At 40.1% G+C, this 22,579-nt stretch overlaps 1 protein-coding gene across 1 annotated transcript in view; it reads left to right on the top strand.

Moving 5' to 3' along the window:
- Window positions 1-22,579, top strand: part of SLC39A8 (solute carrier family 39 member 8) — a 73,101-nt gene that overhangs the window by 4,764 nt on the left and 45,758 nt on the right. The window contains exon 3 of the mRNA XM_027117010.1: window positions 20,355-20,517. Coding sequence (XP_026972811.1) covers window positions 20,355-20,517 — 163 coding nt within the window. The remainder of the gene's footprint in view (window positions 1-20,354; window positions 20,518-22,579) is intronic.

Genomic DNA, 22,579 nt, shown 5'->3' with positions numbered 1-22,579 from the left:
TCGCCATATATGTGTGCTTATGTTTTAGGTATCAGTTTAGACATGACTTCTTCCGAGAAGCCTTTCTTAGCCTGCTCAGGGGTTTAGTAGGAGCCCCTTTTTATGTGACCCTATATTAATTGGTGCCTATGAAATCATAACATATTATATATTGCAATTATAATATGGACATAATTTTATACATATTATAAATTTCTGTTTATATGGCTTCTCCTCGACCCCAACACACACACCCAATATGATTTTGAACAGATTGAAGGGATTGATCTGACTCATCTCTCTAGGGGCTAGTGTAGTGCCTGGTACATAACATGTATTCATTATATATATTTTTGAATGAATGAGTGAAGATGGTTTAATATGAGTAAGGCAATTTGAGCCCTCACATGACTTTACAGTTAATAGGTAGACGTATGACATGTGCACGTGTAACTATAATGCACGATACAAGGATATGTCTGATTAAAGAATTTCAGAGACAATGGAATGGGATCAGGCTTGTGTTTTTGGAAAATTCATCTGCATGAGGGTGTGGAAAGTGTCGGAGTGGGTCCAGAGAGGAGCTGAGGAGGAAACTGCAGTGGTTTGTAGGAGATGTAATGATTGCTTGATCCTGGAGGCCGTCAGGAGGTACATAAAAGCTCTGCCTTCTTCTGGAAGAGCAGCCGTGACTGAAGAGTAGGCAGAAGCCCCAAAGGTAGATATTTTCTACTTCAGTCTTTTGCCTGTAGCAGTCAGTCATTTAACTATTGTTAGATCTTTCCTTTCATTAGTTTATGGCCCAAGGATGCCAGAGGGAGAGGCAGTGAGGTAACTCTTGGCTTACTTCAATGGATGGCCAGGCTAGCGGTCTGTAGCAAACAGAAGGGGTGTATGTGTGTGGTCATTACATGCATGTTGTGCGCATAGCTTGTTGTTGCTCAGTGTACTTTTTCTTGGGTTGGGGGGTTAACGGTGCATTAGATGAGGGAGGTTCTGGGAAGCACTGATCATGGAAGGAGGGGAGAAAGAGCATCTCTCTCCCTCTTTTTTTTTTTTTTTTTCCTTTATATTCTGAGAAATGGGGGGGTAAATCTTCTAGGAATGCCTTCCAACCTGCTCGTTCAGGTGAGAAACTGGCAGGAAAGGCCGGACCGAAGGGCCAGGTTGTGCTTAGGTCTCCGGTGGCTTTTCCTTCAAGACAGTGGATCTATTTTGATATATTATATCACTCTCATTTAAGTTGACTGTGTACAGTGTGATCATTGTTTCCAGAAGGTTTTAGGAAAATGAGAGACACTCATAATTCATTTAACTGTGACGTCAAGAGCTTAGTTTGCTTTCATGCCAGGGATGATTGGGACCCATATGAGAAAATACCCTTCATTCTTTCCATCTCTAACTCCCAAACTTGCATCTTTACCCACTACCCTAGGAGTCACATAGACCCTTTTGTCCATAACATAATTATATCTAGGATTTATTGGATTTTTCCTGTGCGACATAACTCTTAACCACTTTATCTGTATTAACGCATTTCAAAATCACAACAATCCTGTGATACAGATACCATTATTAACTTAATTTTACACATGAGAAATATGTGATGCTGAGAGATTAAGTACTTGACCAAAATCACACAGGAAGTGGTAAAACCTCAGGCAGTCCTAAATCCTAGAGTGGATTTTTTGAATTATAGTTTAGAAAATCATACTCTCCCTAGCCAGGGCGACTGTTAATCTCAGATTTTGATCTATGAGTAGAAGTTACAAATCATCATTCGCTTATGTAGCTCCATTGCTTAGTCATGTTAAGGGAACAGTATTAAGACTACAGAAACTACAATGATGATAACAGGTCCTTGTCCTCAGAGAGCTTATAATCTAAGAAATAAGGTGGAGGGCTTCCCTGGTGGCGCAGTGGTTGGGAGTCCGCCTGCCGATGCAGGGGACGCCGGTTCGTGCCCTGGTCCGGAAGGATCCCACATGCCGCGGAGCGGTTGGGCCCGTGACCCATGGCCGCTGAGCCTGCGCGTCCGGAGCCTGTGCTCCGTAACGGGAGAAGGCCGCAACAGTGAGAGACCCGCGTACGGCAAAAAAAAAAAAAAGAAGAAGAAAGGAGGTGGAAACTTGTGAAAAGTATGCAAGGCAAAACTTCAGTAGTTAAGTAATCACTGAAAGAAATATTACAAGACGTATCACTAGGCTGTGTGCGATTAATTGCCAAACAAATACTTTTGGGAGCCATGTTCTGTGGGAGGCTTCTGGGAAACACCTTGTGGAGGAGTTACAAGTCAGTCAATTCTCCTTTTGGAGGATTTTGCTTGTTTGTTTTGGTTTTTAAAATACTTACTGGATGAACATCTGCTTGTGCCAAATGTGTCTGTGCTGTTAATCACAAGAGGAATTTTCTTGTGGGTTACATGAATTCTCTTTTATAGAATGAAAATTTCTTTAATTCTTTCTTATATAATGAATTTTTCTTGGAGAAAATATTTTGACAACAATAGTTTTCCTAATTCTGAGTTTCAGAAGTTTTCCTGGAGAAAGGCATATTAATCAGCTTCTTCTTTCTTCTATGGATAGACTGCAGGTAATGGGAGAAACATCCATGTCTAGTGTTAAATTTTTCAGTCCTGTTCTCACTTTTACTCTAGAAGAATTCTGCCAATGAATTCACTCTCTCTTCAGGCAGTTTAGAATGTAAGTCCTCCTTTTTAAAAAAACAAATTCTGCCATCTTCTCTCTGGCAGATAATCCTTTTTTTTTTTTTTTTAAACATGTTAATTATCTTTTTTCTTTTCTTTTCTTTTTTTTTTTTTTTTTGCGGTACGCGGGCGTCTCACTGCCGTGACCTCTCCCGTTGCGGAGCACAGGCTCCGGACGCGCAGGCTCAGCGGCCATGGCTCACGGGACTAGCCGCTCCGCGGCATGTGGAATCTTCCCAGACCGGGGCATGAACTCGTGTTCCCTGCATCGGCAGGCGGACTCTCAACCACTGTGCCACCAGGGAAGCCCCTCTTTTTTCTTTTTTAATTGACGTATAGTTGATGTGCAGTATTATATAAGTTACAGGTGTACAATACAGTGATTCACAACTTTTATTATACTCTATTTATAGTTATTATAAAATATTGGCTGTATTTCCTGTGTTGTACAATACATCCTTGTAGCTTATTTTATACATAATAGTTTGTTCCTCTTAATCCTGTAAGTCCTCCTTTTTCATGCCTGTGAAGCAGCTGCATTGCTGACTGCACAACACTGGAGAAAGCGGACTGTGCATCGGTGCTAGGGAATGAGTTGAAGCAATGAGGGAAGAGTAGGTGAGCAGATTACTTTAACAGAATTACTAACCCTAACAGAGTACTAACTCTAACAGAATTACTAACTCTTAGAATCTCATTGCTGCTAGATGGGAGTTTGAGCTCTCACACAGTTACCAGGAGAGGGAGTGGTAAACTTTTCCCCTTCATTGAGATAGATCTTTATTTCTCTCTAGAGATATTCAAAGTAGAGTAGCTGGGTGGGAGATTTTCAGCTTCTATGCTTTCCATGGTTCACACCATCTCTCTGTTTCCAGGTGATGTCCACATTGGGAGATGTTGATGGTCAGGGACTTCTTTTCCCCATCATAAGAACCCATTGCTTCTCAACTATGACTGCAGTTTAAGAGTTTTTTCTTTAAATTCAATATACATTTGAAACCTCTATGTTAAATTTCTTTTGGTGGTAGTAGAGGTCGGGGGAGGAAAATAGGAATGTAAATAGGCATGGAAAACAGGCCTGAAGTTGAGAAGGAATGGCATTCCTCAGGGTAAAGAAAAGCAACCCCCTAATGAGGGTAGCCTGATGTGATTGGTAACAAGAGTTTGCCAGTTATTTGGATTCACAGTGGCATGTCCTCAAGCGACTGTCCATATTACTAAGTGCACACAGTTAATATTAGGATCATTTACAATGCAATTTATTTAAAAAAAAAGAATGTTACTAAACTCTAGACAACCTAAGAAACTTGTAGTTTTCAGAGAGTGTTCCCATTTCCAACTTCAGATGATGGTAGGATTCCTGTTTGTAATTGAAACTAATTAATTTATTCTCAAACTATTCCCAGTTGTCTGTTTCAGGAGCCAAATGGGTTTGCCGAGCCTTGAGGTTTATTTTATAAAGAAATGAAACTATCACTGAATTACCTTTGTGATGATGGGATGTGGGAACATAGAAAATCTTCAGAATGGAGCCTTGTTTAGTTTGGTTTCTGTCTCCTTCCAAAAGTCCTCTGTTGTTTTTCTTGGCCTGAAGCTTAAGGAGAACAAAAACAAAAATCTGTGAATCTAGATCAAAGGTGTTAACCTGAAAAGTAGTATTATGCCTTTGAAGTCCAAATATTTAATACCTTGACTTTTTTCATACTTAACTAAATAGTTAGAGAAATAAAAAAACCAAGTGAGCATTGATAAGGCCTCTAAGACTTTAGTTCTGTTTTAGTTCTATTTTTGAACCTATTTAAAAATAATACACTTGTCATTGGTATATTCAATGGGCTTCTTAGGTCTCTAACTGTAGTAGGAATACAACATAATGGTTAACAATTTGTCCTTGGAGTTTAAACAGACCTGTGCTGAAATTCTAATCACTTATTAGCTGGGAATCACAGACAAATGACTTAGCCTCTTTAATCCTCAGTTTTCACATCTTTGAATTGAAAAAATGAACCTTACTCATAGGATGGTTGTGAACGAAAATATAAGAACAATAATAATAATTACTGAGTATCGCTGTATTTTAGGCACTTCTATATTTACTACTATGTGTATTACATGTAGTAACTCAAACAACTAATCTGTTTTTTCCCATTACCTGTATTACTTAAAAAAATAATAACAAGAAAGACAATGCATATAAAATACTTAGCATCATGCCTGGCTCAAACTGTATGCTCAATGCATAGTTATTATATTATAATACTGTATTAGTTGATATAGCTTAACAATAGCTTAACTACCCTTAACAAAATTGTCTTTCACTGGAGGCCTGAGCACCTTAGGGTTACTCAACTTTGAGGAAAGCAAGGCTATAAAAAGACAGCGAGGATTAATGAAATAAAAAGTTCAGTGAGAAATACATCAGTCCAGTGACTTTGGTTTCAGTGGTGACTCATCTTGAGAAAGGCTTTTACCATTTGTCTCTTCCCCCCTTTCATCAAGCACTAGTAATAAACTCCTGAAAAATGTGAACTCCTGAAAATGTAAACCTTAGGTCCTCCCAGAGGACTTCTGAGGCTATATTTAGGAGTTGGCTTTGTTTTATTATTTTTGTCCAAATTTTACATCAATACTGAAATGTGAATGATTGGAAATCCATATTATACTTGTAGAAATTGATGTAATTGTGTTTTTTTTTTTTTTTTTTTTTTTTGCGGTACGCGGGGCTCTCACTGTTGTGGCCTCTCCCGTTGCGGAGCACAGGCTCCGGACGCGCAGGCTCAGCGGCCATGGCTCACGGGCCCAGCCGCTCCGCAGCATGTGGGATCTTCCCGGACCGGGGCACGAACCCGTGTCCCCTGCATCGGCAGGTGGACTCTCAACCACTGCGCTACCAGGGAAGCCCTGTAATTGTGCTTTTAAATTTAGATTTACCTCAGGACCTCTGTATGAGTTTTGCAGGCCAGAAGAACCCAGGGTCCTCCACATTCAGCTGTGACCTTATTAGTTGGGAGGCAGGTAAGAGGACAGGAGCCACTTTGGTCTGACTATGATAAGTCAGGGATGTGTCTCTTCAGGGACAGGGAAAGAGAAGTTAGTCCAAACTTCAAACGAGAGAGGTAAAATCAGTAAGATGATTCTGAGTTGGGTAACAGATCCTGCTTTAAATGAATATTGAACACATATGCTAGAAAACACATGGACCCTTCTGTTAAGGGATGCACCCTACTGATGATACCAGGTACTTGAGTTTGAATATCAAATCATGATGCTCTGCAGTTTTCTTTAGGAGCAGGGATCTCAGAATTCATGTATATTCTTTGGTTACTTTACCTACACATCTTTTGAGAAAGTCTAGACACTGGCTCTGTCCCTAATCTTGGGATGAATGCCCTTTAAGTAAATGTTCAGGTAGGACCTTCACTCCAGCAGAGGGAGCAGGTCCTATCCTAATAGTAGTGATAGTTAACATTTATGGAGTACTTATCATGTACCAGGCATTGTGCTCAGTACCTTCTTATATACCATCCCATTAAGCCTCTTATTCTCACAGGGTGAGTACTCTAGGTATTCCCATGAGGAAACCCAGTCTCAGCGAGGTTGAATACCTCCCTCAGAGTCATAGCTCAGAAGTGGCAGAGTGAGGATTCCAGTCCAGAGTGACTAGACTTCAAAACCCAGGCTGTCTCTCCACTGTTGCTCCACATATACCGAAGAATATCCTCCCACGGAGGGGCTGGTTTATTTTCCAAAAATCTTAGTGCCTCAGATGTCATCCAAGTGCCTCAGTGTCAGAGTAGAACTGATGCTAGTTTCCTGAAGCCACTGGGAACAGTACAATCATTGAAAGCAGGAAGGTATTTTCTGCTGAGATTTCTTTTGTTTCAGGAAAACAAGAAAAAAAATTATTATTACTATTTTTCCTGCTGGAGCTGTCTCTGCAATAGTGAGGTCTAGCTCTAAAACAAGATTATTAATTTCTTCACAAGCTATTTTTCAACCTTGCAATGTTATTTCCTGATCATTGACATTTGATACTCCAAACAGTGTTGTGTGAGAGAATTGGGACATAGCAGTTTCCCCAGAAACTGAGGCACAAAGAAGTCTTTGGCAGAAGTCACCAGGTGCAAATTTGACTGGGAGAACAGAGGTGCCAATTTTGAATCCTCAGTTCTCCATTGTGCTGGTTTTAGGCAGGTGCTGCCTTAGCGTGGCCCCTGTGCTATGAATCCCCTGAATATCCCATGGTCTTCGTGCCTTACTTTCTTTATATAACTGGGTGGTGGACATGTATGAAGTCTATTCCATTATCTCACCTTCCAGACACTCCTCAGCACATTGCGGTATGGCTCTGTCCCCAATACTTCCTTAAAATTGCTCTATAGGACGTCACCCAGACCTTCTTATTGCTAAATACAATGAGAGATTCTCAGGCTTTACCTCTGTGTTAATTTCGACAGTGTTGAACACATCCTACTTGACACACATCCTCTCCTTGCCCACAGCTGTGTCTACCTTGGTTTGGTTTTCTTACCTCTCTGGCTGCTTCTTTTCAATTTCAGTGTCTTTTGCTCATCCTTTAAATATCGGTGTTCCTTGGGGTTCTATCCTAAGCACTCTTCCTTCTGATTTTGCACACTCTCTCTGTGCAACCTCAGTCGCTCCTCTGGCTGCAGTTATCACCTGTCTGTGGGTGCTTTCTGCTTAGGTTGGGTTGGTTCACATTCCTCTCCTGAGGCTTAGCCATGCACATCCTGGTTGCCGACTGATGTCTAACTCTCTCCCCTCTCCAACTCAGCAGGTCTAAACCTGTCCCAAATGGAACTCATCAACTCCATCCTTTCTCCATCAACACCTTCTGGTACAGTAAGTCCCCTACATACAAATGAGTACTATTCCAGGAGCACGTTTGTAAGTCTAATTTGTTCGTAAGTCCAATAGAGTTAGCCTAGGTACCCAAGTAACACAATCGGCTATATAGTATACTTTTCACACAAATAATACATAAAAAAACCAACAAACACACAAAATAAAGAAAACATTTTTAATCTTACAGTACCTTGAAAAATACAGTAGTACAGTACAACAGCTGGCATTAGGGGCTGGCATCCAGTGAACAGGCAAGAAGAGTCACTGACTGGAGGAGAGAGAGGAGGTGGGAGATGGTAGAGCTGAAGGATCGTCAGCAACAGGAGACGGAGGGCAAGCTGCAATTTCACTCACGTCTGACACTGAGGCCACAGGTTCTGGTTCCTTGTTGGATTCAATTCTATCTACCCTCTTGAAAAAGCGATCCAGTGATGTCTGGGTAGTAGCTCTTTTTTTCTCGTCACTGATGACATGGTAGCACTGGATTGCATTTTGAACGGCTGCTGCAACCTTCGTGCACCATTCTAACTTTGGGTCCTGTGCCTTAAAAACTAACAGTGCCTCCTCAAATAAAGAAAATCCCCTTCCCATTTCCCGTGTTGTGAATCTCTTCGGTTCTTCAGTTACTTCTTCCTCTCATCTCTCTTTGTCCTTTCTCTGGGCCTCCAGTTCCGTCAGGTCTTCATTAGTAAGCTCCTTGTGTTGCACAGCAGGGAGTTCAGTGTTATTAGAATGCGCAACATCTACCATCTTGTAGCCTCACTCCACTCCCTCAATTATTTTCACTTTTGTTTCCATTGTCATCGCTTGGCGCTTCTTAGCAGTACCAGCTACATCACTGCTGCTTTTATGCTTGCTTCTGGACATCCTGGGCTTGAAATAAGGATACTGTACTACTGTACTCTATACAGTCCTGTACAGTAAAGTACACAAAAGCACAACCACTTGTAGAGGATGCGCGCACATGACAATGTACGCCAGACACGTGAACTAACTTATGTGATTGGACATGCGAATGCACTTTCGCATCTTTGAAAGTTCGCAACTTGAAGGTTCGTATGTAGAGGACTTATTGTAATCCTGTCTTGTCAGTCTCATTGATCAGTGTCACCATCCACTCCGCTGACTAAGCTGAAAAACGGGATGTTATTCGAGTGCTCTCTATCTCTACTTCCCATTTCAAACGTGCGTAAGTCGTGTCACAATAGCTTAAATACTGCTTACTTAATATCTCTAAATTCCAGTGTTCTCTTTAGTGTAGGGGGGATCATTTTATCTACTTTATGGGATTGTTGTGAGATTTAATTAGATACAGATCTTGCATTCTGTTTGTGCCTGGTGTTATGCTGCCCATGGCATTCCGTGCTGCCCCGTGTCCTATCTTTCACATTGCTGCCAAATTTATATCCCAATTACGTGAAACTGATCATTTCACCATCTTCAAATGGCTTCTAATTACTGTTAGAATAAAATCTAAACTTCTTGCCTGGTATTTAAGGCCCTGCAGTACCTACCCTTACCCCCCATATTTCTCCAACTTTATTTCTCCGTTTTTCTTCACATCTCATCTTAGATGTTGTTTTCTCCAGGAATCCTTGGACAATCCCATTCCTTTAGGGTAGGTTAGTTATTCTGTCTTCTTCACATTCATGGATCCTACCCTAGCACTTACTGAGCCATACTGTAATTACTATTTAAAAAAAATCTGAACCCTGTACTAGTCTGTGATATCTATTGTGAGGTTAGGGACTGGGTTTATTATCTCAGTCACTTTCTTTATTCCTGTAACTAGCATAGTGTCTAGCATATAGTAGGTATTCAGGAAATATTTGTTAAATGAATGAATAACTTTAACCTTTTACAAGAAATTTTACACCAATATAACTTCTAAAATTATTTCAGTCAACCTAGATGTCTCATTTAGTTCAAAGTAAGCCAGCAATCCATTTATTTGATGCAGACACATTAATAAAAAAATAGTAGAAAAGAAATAGTATGTTAAAATTGAACCTGTGTGTCATATCAGCAGAAGGAAATAATTAAGTTTTTATTCCTTCTAATTTCTGAAATTTTTAGAGTTCTTTGGTCATAATTTAGACTCAGATTTTCTCCATAGCCCATAGCTGTAATTTTTATGGCAACTTGGAAACATTGATGTCAGTATTAGTTTATTTGTAGTATCAGGGCTCTACTGAATTGATGCCGGGTAAGTTTTATAGAATGAACAAGGCAACTTGTGACTAGAAAATTTGATTCTTCAGAGTTCCTAGTAAATAAGTCTCAGGTTATCAATTTGTATTTCACAGAATTATATTCAGTCACTATGTGCTAGTTTCTAATCTTCTTTCATTCCCTGCGCTTTCCTTAATCTGTCATGTTAGTGATTGTTATAAGTTGAGTGACTTATGTGTCTGAAGCTTGCTAGGAGTTGAGGAAGATATGAAATAATACATCCTTCCTCTCTAGATGTTCATGATCTTATTAAAGAGATATCCATTTTCACGAGCAGATGGTAATACGAGGAAGCACACGGTAAGTGCTAAACATGTAAATTCTATGGGTAGGGGAATCTGGAGAGCATAGCAATATTAAGTAGAGGCAGTGGGGCCAAATATAGGACAGACAGAAGTTGGATACTTTGAGAGGAGGTATCTCAGAATTCTAGGTAGGGCTCATGGGGCATGCAAAGTCAGAGTGAAGGTAAAATACAAGGCATTGGAACTGCTTGGTTAAAACAGAGAGTTTAAGGATGCTTTGGTGGAGGGCAAAAGGAGGAAGGAAGGTTGGGGACAGATAATTCTTCAGTGTTAGGTCTTTAGACTCTTGGCAGAAGGAAAGATTTTTTTTGGCGTGTGTGTTGGGGGCCAGTTTGAGCAGAAGATTGACAACAGCAATATTTCAGTAGAAATAGTCTTGTGTGTGGGGTGAGTAAGGATAAACAAGATGAGACATGTATTGGGTAAGGTTAGTTAGAAGTTCCCAACTTGTCAGTTAAATGCAAGGGCCCATCTGTCATTCTTATGCTCTAGGCCAAACCTGTTGGTCTCAGGACCCTTTTTTACTCTTAAAAATTATTGAGGACCCCAATATACTAAAGTACATGTGGTTTATATCTATTGATATCTACCATTATAGAAATTAATGTTAAGAAAAATTTAAAATATTTGTTTAACATGTAAAAAATAACAGTAATAAGGCCATGTCACGTTAACCTTGTTTTTCAAATGAAAAATAACTATTTACCATGACAAGAAATTAGTGAGGAGAATGGCATTGTCTTACATTTTTGCAAATCTCTAATGTCTGGCTTAGTAGAAGATAGTTGAATTCTCATATGTGCTTCTGTGTTCCATCTGTTGTGACATGTCATTTAGCCTCTGGAATATCCATTGTTCACTCATGAAAGAATGAGAGTGAAAAAGGAAAATGCAGTTTTAGAATTATTATGAAAATCATGTTGACCTTGCATTTTCTCTGGCAGAGTCTTGGTAACCCCTGGGCGGGGCGGGGGGGTGTCCTTGGACTGCACTTTGAGAACCACTGTGCCAAAGGGTTGTGATATGATTGGGTCTGTGATGGACAAGGTCATTCCACGTACGCAGAGGTTAGATGACTTTGAGGATGAGCTCACTTCTTGTGGCATCTGCCCCAGCCTTGAGTTGGAGAAGAGGCAAGCCTTCCACACTTTATCTCCCAGGGGACTTAGTGGGGAGCCCTTGGCGAGAAGCAAGGCCAAAAGACCTTTTGGTCTTGGCAGCAAAAGGGAGGAGGCCTAGGGGACTATCTTGCTGGTGATGGAAAGCAGAGTGGCCCCAACCCCTGGAGCCAGGTCAGGATCATGAAGTCAAAAATCCAGATTACTTGTGCTCTGACACCACACCAGGCTTCTGGGGGTGAGAGAGCCTTGGAAACTGCACGTAGAGGGGGGGCAGGGCTGAGAACCTTGTCAGTAGCTGTGGTCATCAGAAAATGTTGTAAACCTCTTTTAAAGAGTGTATCACAGCTTTTAAAATTTCTTTTTCTTTAGTAAAAATTTAAAAAAAATTCCAGCCTGTCTTAATTGTGTTTGGAGGAACCTGTACAAAGATTGGAAAACCCTCATGATTTAACTTTATTTTCTTAATTAAAATAGGAATACATGCATATTGCCTAAAACTTTAGCAAATACAGAGAAGCAGAAAGGAAAAAACAAAAAAATCTTTCATAATTTCACCACCAGAGGTAAACACTGTTAACATTTTGAAGCATGTTATCTCCAGATTTTTTTTTTAACATCTGTATTGGAGTATAATTGCTTTACAATGGTGTGTTAGTTTCTGCTGTATAACAAAGTGAATCAGTTATACATATACATATACCCCATATCTCCTCCCTCTTGCATCTCCGTTCCACCCTCCCTATCCCACCCCTCTAGGTGGACACAAAGCACCGAGCTGCTCTCCCTGTACTACGTGGCTGCTTCCCACTAGCTATCTATTTTACATTTGGTAGTGTATATATGTCCATGCCACTCTCTCACTTCGTCCCAGCTTACCCTTCCCCCTCCCTGTGTCCTTAAGCCCATTCTCTACGTGTGCCTCTTTATTCCTGTTCTCCCCCTAAGTTCTTCAGAACCATTTTTTTTTTAAGATTCCATATATATGTGTTAGCATACTGTATTTGTTTTTCTCTTTCTGACTTACTTCACTCTGTATGACAGACTCTAGGTCCACCCACCTCACTACAAATAACTCACTTTCGTTTCTTTTTATGGCAGAGTAATATTCCATTGTGTATATGTGCCACATCTTCTTTATCCATTCATCTGTCGATGGACACTTAGGTTGCTTCCATGTCCTAGCTATTGTAAATAGAGCTGCAATGAAGAAAATATTTGCAAATGAAGCAACTGACAAAAGATTAGTCTCTAAAATTTACAAGAAGCTCATGCAGCTCAATATGAAAAAAACAAACAACCCAATCCAAAAATGGGCAGAAGACGTAAATAGACATTTCTCCAAAGAAGATACACAGACTGCCAACAAACACATGAAAGGATGCTCAACATCACTAATGTGATGCAAATCAAAACTACAATGAGGTATCACCTCACACTGGTCAGAATGGCCATCATCAAAAAATCTACAAACAGTAAATGCTGGAGAGGGTGTGGAGAAAAGGGAACCCTCTTGCACCATATCTCCAGATTTTATTTAACCTTATTTAGAGCAGTGGTATCATTCTATACATATTGCTTTGTAATAATCTGTTTTTTCCCTTATCAATATATCATAAAATAAAGCATCTTTCTCCTTTAAATAATATATCCAGGAAAGGCTCTCTTTGTCTGCTCTTAAGGAAGAGCTTTGAGAATGTGTATAAGCACGTGTGTGTGTGCACGCCTGTGTACATTGTGGGAGGGACTGCATCAGCACCATAATGGCTTCAGTAAGAACTGTAAGGAAATCTGCAGGAAAAATGGAAGAACAAATCTTGGGGAAACAGAGCTGGGATCACTTGATTAGCCACCTTTTACACCTTAGAAGATCATCTTTCTAGAATGTTCTTTGCTCAAACCTTAGAAAACTCTTTTATCATGGTGAAATAATCATGAGTAAACTTTAAAGAGGAAATTAATTGGGAAAAAGAAAGTTGGTAGGGGGTGATTGAGCACATATATATGTTGTGCAAGAGCCAGGCGGTTTGGAAGTGGTATGCAAGTTCCTTGTAACAGCGGTTGGGTAGTTCCATTGTTGCGTCAGGAACAAACCTGGAAGCGATGCCCATGGTCACTCCCACTTTGCCGCTCCTGCTGCCAGAGTGGAGCATTTAAATCACCAATTCCTTGACGTTGTGCGGTCGCTCCTGAAGGGGAAAGTTAATGGGACTGTTCACTGGTTTCAGGGTCAGAAATGGCCTCCCAATTGTTAAACTCAAACCACCCTTTTAATCTTTAAATATTTACATTGTTCTCTTGGGATATTTGTCCAGTTGCCATATTTGAAACATTCTTGTGTATACTTCATCTTCTTTTGCTTTTATACTTGTTTTGCTTTTATATCATTTTGTTTAGGTTACTACTATGAACAGGTTTTGCAATTGGTTTTAAAAATTACTGTGAAGACAAGTGAGGGGTTCATTCATTCACGTACTAATTTGTTCATTCAACAAGTATTTACTAAGCCCTGCTGTGTGCCAGGCATACAGTATTATATTGTTAGTATTAGCATTAGTAAATACTGAGGTGGATATGAGCTCAAGGATTCCAGAAGTTTCTTTCCCATCACATAATGATTTTGGATCTTCATCTTTTCCTCTTCCTGATACACTCTTAACAATCTGAGACCAGTTCCTGGCCTCGTAGTTGTATGGTTATATGATGGTAGCTTAGAAGGATGAAGCAACATATTGGCTTCTCTGCTTGAAATGCAGGAATACTGGGTTTAAAAAAGTTTGTGTGACTCAATTACTTGACAACCCAGAAAAACTGACAGGACTTGATATTTCATTCTAATTTTGATCGTCACTGAGTCTAAATGCATCAGGAGAGCTCTCTCTCCCTGCCTTGAGAGCTCAGCCATACCTGTAGCCTTGGCCTTATTAGGAAGGTGAGCTGCTCAGCTTCCACAGAATCACAGGCCGTGCAAAACAGAATCTGAAACCACCTCTGGGGTGACCTTTGAGTGGGATGATATTTCATTTGTGGCATAGTGTGAAGGCCTAGGCTTAATGGGTACGGGATCATATGGTCTTATTGCTTTGTATTATTTAGTGGATGCCATTTGACTAGACGGCCAAGTAGAGAAGACAGCCCATGTGTTGGGAAAAGGAAGAAGGGTGGAGAAGCTTATCTTTTTGTTTTCACACAGGTTCTGGACGTAACATTCCTTTGCTAGCTTTAAAAATGTCTTTTAGGGCTTCCCTGGTGGCGCAGTGGTTGAGAGTCCACCTGCCGATGCAGGGGACACGGGTTCGTGCCCCGGTCCGGGAAGATCCCACATGTCACGGAGCGGCTGGGCCCATGAGCCATGGCCGCTGAGCCTGCGCGTCTGGAGCCTGTGCTCCGCAACGGGAGAGGCCACAACAGTAAGAGGCCCACGTACCGCAAAAAAAAAAAAAAAAAGTATTTTAAATAATTACTTTATATATCGGTTAGGACTCTTTCATTTGTCAGTAAAAGAAGCTTAAGTGAAATTAGCTTAAGTCAAAAAGGAAATTCATTGACTCAGGTAACTGAAGATTCAAGGGCAGAAGCAACTTTAGGCACAGATGTATCCAGGGGATTAGTGATGGTATTGGATACCTGCCTTTCTCTGCTTATTAGTTCACCTTCTTTCACATAGTGGAAAAGTGGCCTAAGGAGCCCACAGACTCGTAGCAATCCTAGTGGAAGAAGATTTCTTCAAATAGCTCCACCAGAGAGTGGACAAGTGTGGGTCCTATGTTCCCTGGTCAGCCCCGACTAAATCACATAGAGGGAGGCTCCCATCGCAGGCAGGTGGTCTGTTACTGGATGATGGGGAAGGAGTCTCAGGCAGGCAAAAATGATAAGCATTCACTGGCCTTAATTATTTCTTATGTTTTGGGCTTTTCTCGCTCTGTCTTATTTTCTGGCTCCCTTTCCTGCTTTTGCACAAATTATATGTGTATTCCCAAAGTTTCTCTCCTCTTTCTGTACTCTCTCTCCTGATGATCTCCTCCACTCCCACTTAACTGCTATCTCCTTACGGAAGACAGCCACATCCTTCTCTCCGGCCTCTAGCTGTCTCAGAGAAAGCTCACTCATCATTTCCATCCGGTGTCCCACAGGCACCACTGCAACTTTAAATGTCTAAGATGAAACTTGCCACCATCCTCCGAAATGCCTTTCTTTTCCTAGATTCTCTAATCACACCAGTAGCAATATCCTCTTTCTACTTTCCCGGAATTCTAACCTCAAAGTCGTTTTTGACTATTTCCTCTGCATATTATTTCTGCTTTGTATGAACTCTCATAGTTCTTTATAATTACTTTATCACTTTCTCTCTGGTTTTATAGATACTGGTGTATCTGATTTCTTTCTGCTGAAATTATTTTGGTTTCTTGATGGAAGGTATGACGACTTATTTTTCTCTGTACTATTTCTTTCTCTGTTGTCACCCTCCACCTTCCACTCCTTCCATCAGTGTCATACACAGAATTTTATGATGCAGTAAATACTTGTTGATTGAAGGAAAGAATTTATGTGATGCGTAGTATAATTACATGGTTATTATACTTGGTATTGTTAAAGAAAACCGGAGTCTGACAGTAAGATAATAAAAACAGATTTTATTCAAGAACTATTGCAATAGGGGAAAAGGGACCTCAGTATAGAACTGGGCTCAGTTCTGAATACATCATGGACAAGTGGGGATGTATAACCAAGGAACAGAGTGGGGGTCAGTGGATCGGAAGTTACTAAGAGGAAACATCAGGGGTAGGGAGGGAGTTTGGTTAAATAGACCTAACAGGATTCCTGCTGAAGCCAGGGTAATCAGATATCAGGGTGAGGAATGAAGAACTTGACCAGACATTGAGGATATTAAGATAATATCAAATATTAAGGCTAGGGGATTCTCTCTAAACAGACTTGGCAGGATTCTTGCTAAAACTGGGCAGTGCCAGCCCTACAAGGATGGATGCAAGGCTGAAGCCTAGAGGACTTAGAAAAACCTGACTAAAGTTTAGTCAAGTAGAGAGCCTGTGTAATTATCTACACTGTGTAATCTCAAATCTTGCCTAGCTCCTTGGCATTTATTATAAGCAGATTTCCACTGTATAAAATGTTGAGGGAGGAATTTGCCCTAATCATTCAACCTTCCCTCATCCTCACTGTTCAGGCCCTGGGCACTCATCCTGTTTGTCTCTGCTCTGGGAAGCACTGCCCTTTCTTAGACAACTGCTTTCTTTGTGTCAGGTTCAACTCTGTTAAATCAAAGCATAATAAAAATCAGTATTGTTTAAAGCCAAATAGGGTGCAGTATAAAACTATTTGCATTCCACTTGCTGGTAGATAGCTATTTAATGAAACTAATTATTTAATTTTCACTCATAACTTCACTCCTTTATTTTTATTTATTTTTTAAATTAAAATATAGTTGACGTACAATATTATGTTAGTTTTAGGTGTCCTATGTAGTGATTTGACATTTGTAGACATTATAAAATGATCACCTTGATAAGTAGTAACTATCTGTCCCCGCACAAAGTTATTACAATATTATTGACCATGTTCCTTATGTTGTATATTACAACCCCATGGCTAATTTATTTCATAACTGGAAGTTTGTACCTCTTAATCCCCTACACCTAATTCACGCCCCCCCCAGCCCCCTTTCTGGCAACCTCTGTTTGTTTTCTGAAGGTAGATCGCTAATTTAAATAAGGCAGGCCTGTCGTTAATTCAGTTTTGTCACACTGTTAGTAGTCCATCCTCATTCTAAAATCATAAAGCAAGGCCTAGAGTTTTGTCATCTCTGTACCTTTTTGTTCTTTCTGAACAGATCATCAAGACTCTCAGCTATCTTTCAATATTGAGTATGTGTTCCTTGATTGCATTGGTTTTTTTTTTTTTTCCCCTAACTGTATGTAGGACAGTGTCTTTAATGATGTACAATGGGCAGTCTGGGCATCCTTAAGGATAGTGACTTGAAAACTCTTGACTGCCACTTATAGTAAAAAATGAACTTTATATTGTGGTCCAGTATACATGTGCATGGTATGTATAAAGTGTAACTGAAGCAAAAGTTTGACTAAGCAATACTTCTGTTATGTGTGATACACACTGTAGTTGCTATTATATTGTTTTTTACTTACTGATAAAATGCTCTCTGTGATGTTGTAAGTGGATTTTCTGATCCACTAATGGGTCACAATTAGAGTCTAAAAGGAACTGCTTAACAGTCATCAAGTTTTAGGAAGTCTTAGATTGTTCATTCTGAGTAGACTTTTGCAAATTATCTATGGGTAACATCCGTTTTCCTCCTATTTTGGAGTTGGAGGAACTTCCTTGCAGGGAAACAGTGCTGCTTTGTATTTTCACTTCTACACCTATTTATTCCTGGAATCATGCAGTGGGGCAGTCGAGCCACATGGACTCTGTAATTTTATTTTATTTATTTTGGCAGTGCTGCACAGCTTGTGGGAATCTTAGTTCCCCAACCAGAGATTGAACCTGGGCCCTCAGCAGTGAAAGCACGGAGTCCTAACCACTGGACCACCAGGGAATTCCCTGGACTCTGTAATTTTTGAGCCTAGCATTTATGCTTCTGAGTGTCTTCACAGTAATGAATAAACTATACCCACTTTCTCTCCCTCCATTGGCTATCAAGCTATATTCTCCCTCCATTGGTTCATTATCCCTTATTCTTGGTCTTAGGGAAGACTGTTAACAGAGCATTGAGTGTTGTCTCTTATTCTAGGGATGGCACACAGCTATCATTGTCACGAACCCAAAGGAGAGTTTAGGTTCAGTAAAGAACAGTTTTAGGCACATTCTTAGATGTTACAAAAATGGTGTGTACATGTGCATTTTCTTTAAGGCAATTGAAGTCTTACCTTTTGACAACTCCATACAATTTGATGTATTTGATGTTTTTCATCTTTCCTTCATAATCAGTAGTGATCTTTTACCAAATCTTACATTTTTAATTTGATTGTTTCTGTTGTGAGGGGAATTACAGCACTTTATGATGAAACAGTTAACAACAACTTTTGAGTTCTTGGTACGGTTCATAGTGTATCGGTGACTTTGGGCTGCCATAACAAAATACTGTAGCCTGGGTGGCTCAAACAAGAGAAATTTATTTTCTCACAGACTGGAGACTGCAAGTCCAAGATCAAGGTGCCAGAAGGGTTGGTGTCCGGTAAGAGCTCTCTCCTTGGATTGCAGATGGCTGCTTAAGACAAGGTGTCTCTTCTTATGAAGCCACTAATCCAGTTGGAGCAGGGCCTCACCCTCATGACTTTATCTGACCCTAATTACTTTTCAAAGGCCCCATAACCAAATACCATCACATTGGGGGTTAGAGCTTCAATATATACGTTTGCGGAGGACACAATCCAGTCTAGAGTACAAAGCTAAGGTCTTAGTGGGGTTTAAATATTGGCTGAAGTATGCAAAGAAACGTTCTTTGCAGTTATTAAAGATAGACGTTTTTCTTTGAGTGAATGGGTATTTTTCATACTCTATAATTCTTATAACATTTATTAGCAGTAGTAACACATTTAATTTCTTTTATAGTCTTCTTAATAATGCAAGTATATAGAAGAAAGTTTACAGTTAAAATATGCCCAAGAGTAAAACGGTACTTTTAAAATGTTATTTCTGCAGAGAACTTTTTTCTAATGCAGATTCTATTCCTTATTAACAGTTAAATGAACTTCTAAACAGCCTAGCACCATTATAATATAGAAATATTGTAATATAGAAAAGCTACCCGCCATCATTGAGAATAATAGATATTTTAGCAAGCAACAATTTGTTCTAAAGACAAATTGTCTCTCTCTCACTTCTATATTTTAAAACAACTTTTATGTATTGAGATTATTATTGCAGTCCAGGATGGATGAACTTCTTAACCATGAAGTTGTAAGGGAACCAGGTGTGTTTGTCTACAAGAAACGGTATACAGAGGTATTCCAATAGCCTCCACAAAATACCTATTCAAACTGAGGAAAAACAGAGATGGGAGATTGAGGACATAGAATTGTTTTAAAGCTCTTTGTGTGAATTGGTGTTGGTCCACTGATAATATATATTTTTTAACATTTTTATTGGAGTATAATTGCTTTACAATGGTGTGTTAGTTTCTGCTTTATAGCAAAGTGAATCAGCTATACATATACATGCATCCTCATATCTCCTCCCTCTTGCATCTCCCTCCGACCCTCCCTATCCCACCCTTCTAGGTGGTCACAGAGCACGCAGCTGGTCTCCCTGTGCTATGCAGCTGCTTCCCACTAACTATTTTACATTTGGTAGTGTATATATGTCCATGCCACTCTCTCACTTCGTCCCAGCTTACCCTTCCCCCTCCCTGTGTCCTCAAGGCCATTCTCTACGTCTGCATCTTTATTCCTGTCCTGCCGCTAGGTTCTTCAGAACCATTTTTTTTTTTAAGAGTCCATATATATGCGTTAGCATACTGTATTTATTTTTCTCTTCCTGACTTACTTCACTCTGTATGACAGACTCTAGGTCCATCCACCTCACTACAAATAACTCAATTTCGTTTCTTTTTATGGCTGAGTAATATTCCATTGTATATATGTACCACATCTTCTTTATCCATTCATCTGTTGATACATTTTTATAGTGACTTTGTGTAGAAGAGGTAGTGTTGGGCTTCCCTCTTGGTGCAGTGGTTAAGAATCCGCCTGCCAAGGCAGAGGACATGGGTTCCAGACCTGGTCTGGGAAGATCCCACATGCTGCGGAGCAACTAAGCCTGTGCGCCACAACTATTGAGCCTGTGCTCTAGAGCCTGTGAGCCACAACTACTGAAGCCCGCATGCCACAACTACTGAGCCCACACGCCTAGAGCCCGTGCTCCGCAACAGGAGAAGCCACTGCAATGAGAAGCCGGCACACCGCAACGAAGAGTAGCCCCCACTCGCCGTAACTAGAGAAAGCCCATGTGCAGCAACAAAGACCCAACGCAGCCAAAAATAAATAAATTAAAAAAAAAAAGAGGTAGTGTTGTGTGTCTAGAGGAAGTAGTCCATGCCTCTTTACAGTATCTTTGCTTGCAGCCTTTTACTCTGTTGACACATATATGGTTACTTTGTTTCTTCTATTTCAGTGTTTATCGGCGGAAGAGATCTTTTCCCTTCATGGATTTTCAAATGCTACACAGATCACCAGCTCAGACTTCTCTGTCATCTGTCCAGCAGTCTTACAGCAATTGAACTTTCACCCTTGCGATGATCGGCCCAAACACAAAACAAAACCAAGTCTTTCAGAGGGTATGTTGCAAGCTTTTTCTCCCATTTGTTTGAAAACTCTGTGAGCTAGTCTAAAATGAAATTAAGATGCTTCTTTTTCTGCTTTATTGCTCTTAATTAATCTACGTAGAATCCCTTGGTAAAAAAATACTTATATTCTGGAAGTCTTTAGAATAAGTATAATTAGAACTCATTTAAGCTTCAGAAGTTATGCTCTTTTATTTATGGAGTCAAAATTTTACTTGGTACCAATGGAAAATTTTATACAATTCAGTCCTTGATTTTAAGCAATACATGTTTTATGTTGTGTATATGGGATGGCACATTCACTATTTGGGTCATAATTGATCAATTTCCATTATGTTGTACTTATATTATTTTAAAACCTGTCAATTTATCTGTCATTGTCAGTAAAGAGATAAGGAAACTAGTGTGGTTCTAGATTAAATCTTAAGGTACTGAGTTATTACTGCTTTAATTTTCATAACTAAAAGAAATGCCAGTGACTCTTTTAAGTGCCTATAGTGGTGTTGCCATAGGTATTGTAAAGAAAATTTTAAATATAAGAAAGTAAGTGTATTCTTACTGTATAGTCCACATACTTAATTAAACAGGTAGAAGAGTTCTTTCACCAATGAGATAGATCAGTTGCTGAGGGGCAATTTCTTGGTATTCCCAAATTGTTACCTGCCCCACATGAGTATTTTAATTCTCATTTTTTTGGTTCCTTTATTTTCTGTGTATTAAGCATTCAGTAGTGAACAAGAAGAAAAATTCCCTGCCCTCTTAGGGCTTACAATGTAGCGAAGAAAAGAAATAGGAAACATTTATACAAACAAGCAAATAAATTATATAATTTCAGAGTGATAAATGCTATGAAGAAAATAAAGTAGGTAAAGGATAGGAGATGGTGGGTGAGTGTGATTTTAGATGGGTCAAGGGAGGCCTCTCTGATGAGATTACATTTGAACAGAGTCCTGACTGAGGAGAGGGAGAGGGCCATGGCTAGATCTTCTCTGGGGGACAGCATTCTTGGTCCAGGGAACAGCAGCATAAGCTTGGGGATGAGCTTGACATGTGTAAGGGACAGCGAGAAAGCGTGTGTGTCTGGAGCACAGTGAGCGGGAAGCAGAGTAGGAGATGGTAGCCAGGGGCCAGAAAGGGAGGGCTTGTACGGTGTGGTAAACGGATTGAATTTTATTCTGAATGTGGTATGAAGACACTGTAGGATCCTAAACAGGGGAGTGATGTGATTTTATTTGGATTTGTAAAAGATCATTCTACCTGCAGTTTGAAGAATAAATTGTTAACGGGCAAGAGTAGAAGCAAGGAGATGGGTCCGGGGACTACGGCCAGGGCTGGTACTCAGCTTGACGGGGGCTTGGTCTAAGGTGGGAGTGGAGGAGTAAGGAGATCTGGTCAGATTCAGGATGGATTTTGGAGACTGTGCTAATGTGGTTCGCCTCTGCACTGGATGTGTGGGAGGGAAAGATGAATCCAAGTTTAAGCCAGAGAAACTGCATAGATGGTTGCACCATATCCTGGGATGGACAAGACTGGGGAAGGAGCACTTTGCTGTGGAGGAAGCGAGTGGTGAGGACCAAGAGTATAATCTTTGATGTGGTTAGTCCGAGATGTCGATGTAGACCCACAAGGGGGCGTGTCCAGTAGGCAGCGGCACACGCATATTTGGATTTCAGAGAATAGTGGAAGCTGGGGATTTGTCATCTCAGAGATGGCGTTTGGAGCCACTGGTCTGAGTGAGCACATCTAACGTGAATATAGATGGAGAATATAAAGAGAGGAAAGATGAAGAAGAAAAGGGAAGCCTCAACAAAGGGAGTGCCTGTTTTATTGGGCTGGCCAAAAAGTTTGTACTGTAACATGAAAAACCTGAACGAACTTTTTGGCCAGCCCTATACTAACTTGTGGATTCCTTTGTGTATATATGAGCATTTTAATCTCACTATATATGAATAAAAGGGGTAACAACAAAGACAAAAATAACGACAACAGCCAACTTTTATGTAGTCCTTTCTATAACCGATACTTTTCCAAGTTCTTTCATATGTTAACTCAGTTA

Source organism: Aethalodelphis obliquidens, unplaced genomic scaffold, assembly GCF_003676395.1.
Source record: "Aethalodelphis obliquidens isolate GAN/ISIS:26980383/991018 unplaced genomic scaffold, ASM367639v1 scaffold17, whole genome shotgun sequence".
Taxonomy (NCBI): Eukaryota; Metazoa; Chordata; class Mammalia; order Artiodactyla; family Delphinidae; genus Aethalodelphis; species Aethalodelphis obliquidens.
This window is presented reverse-complemented; position numbering and strand designations above follow the sequence as displayed.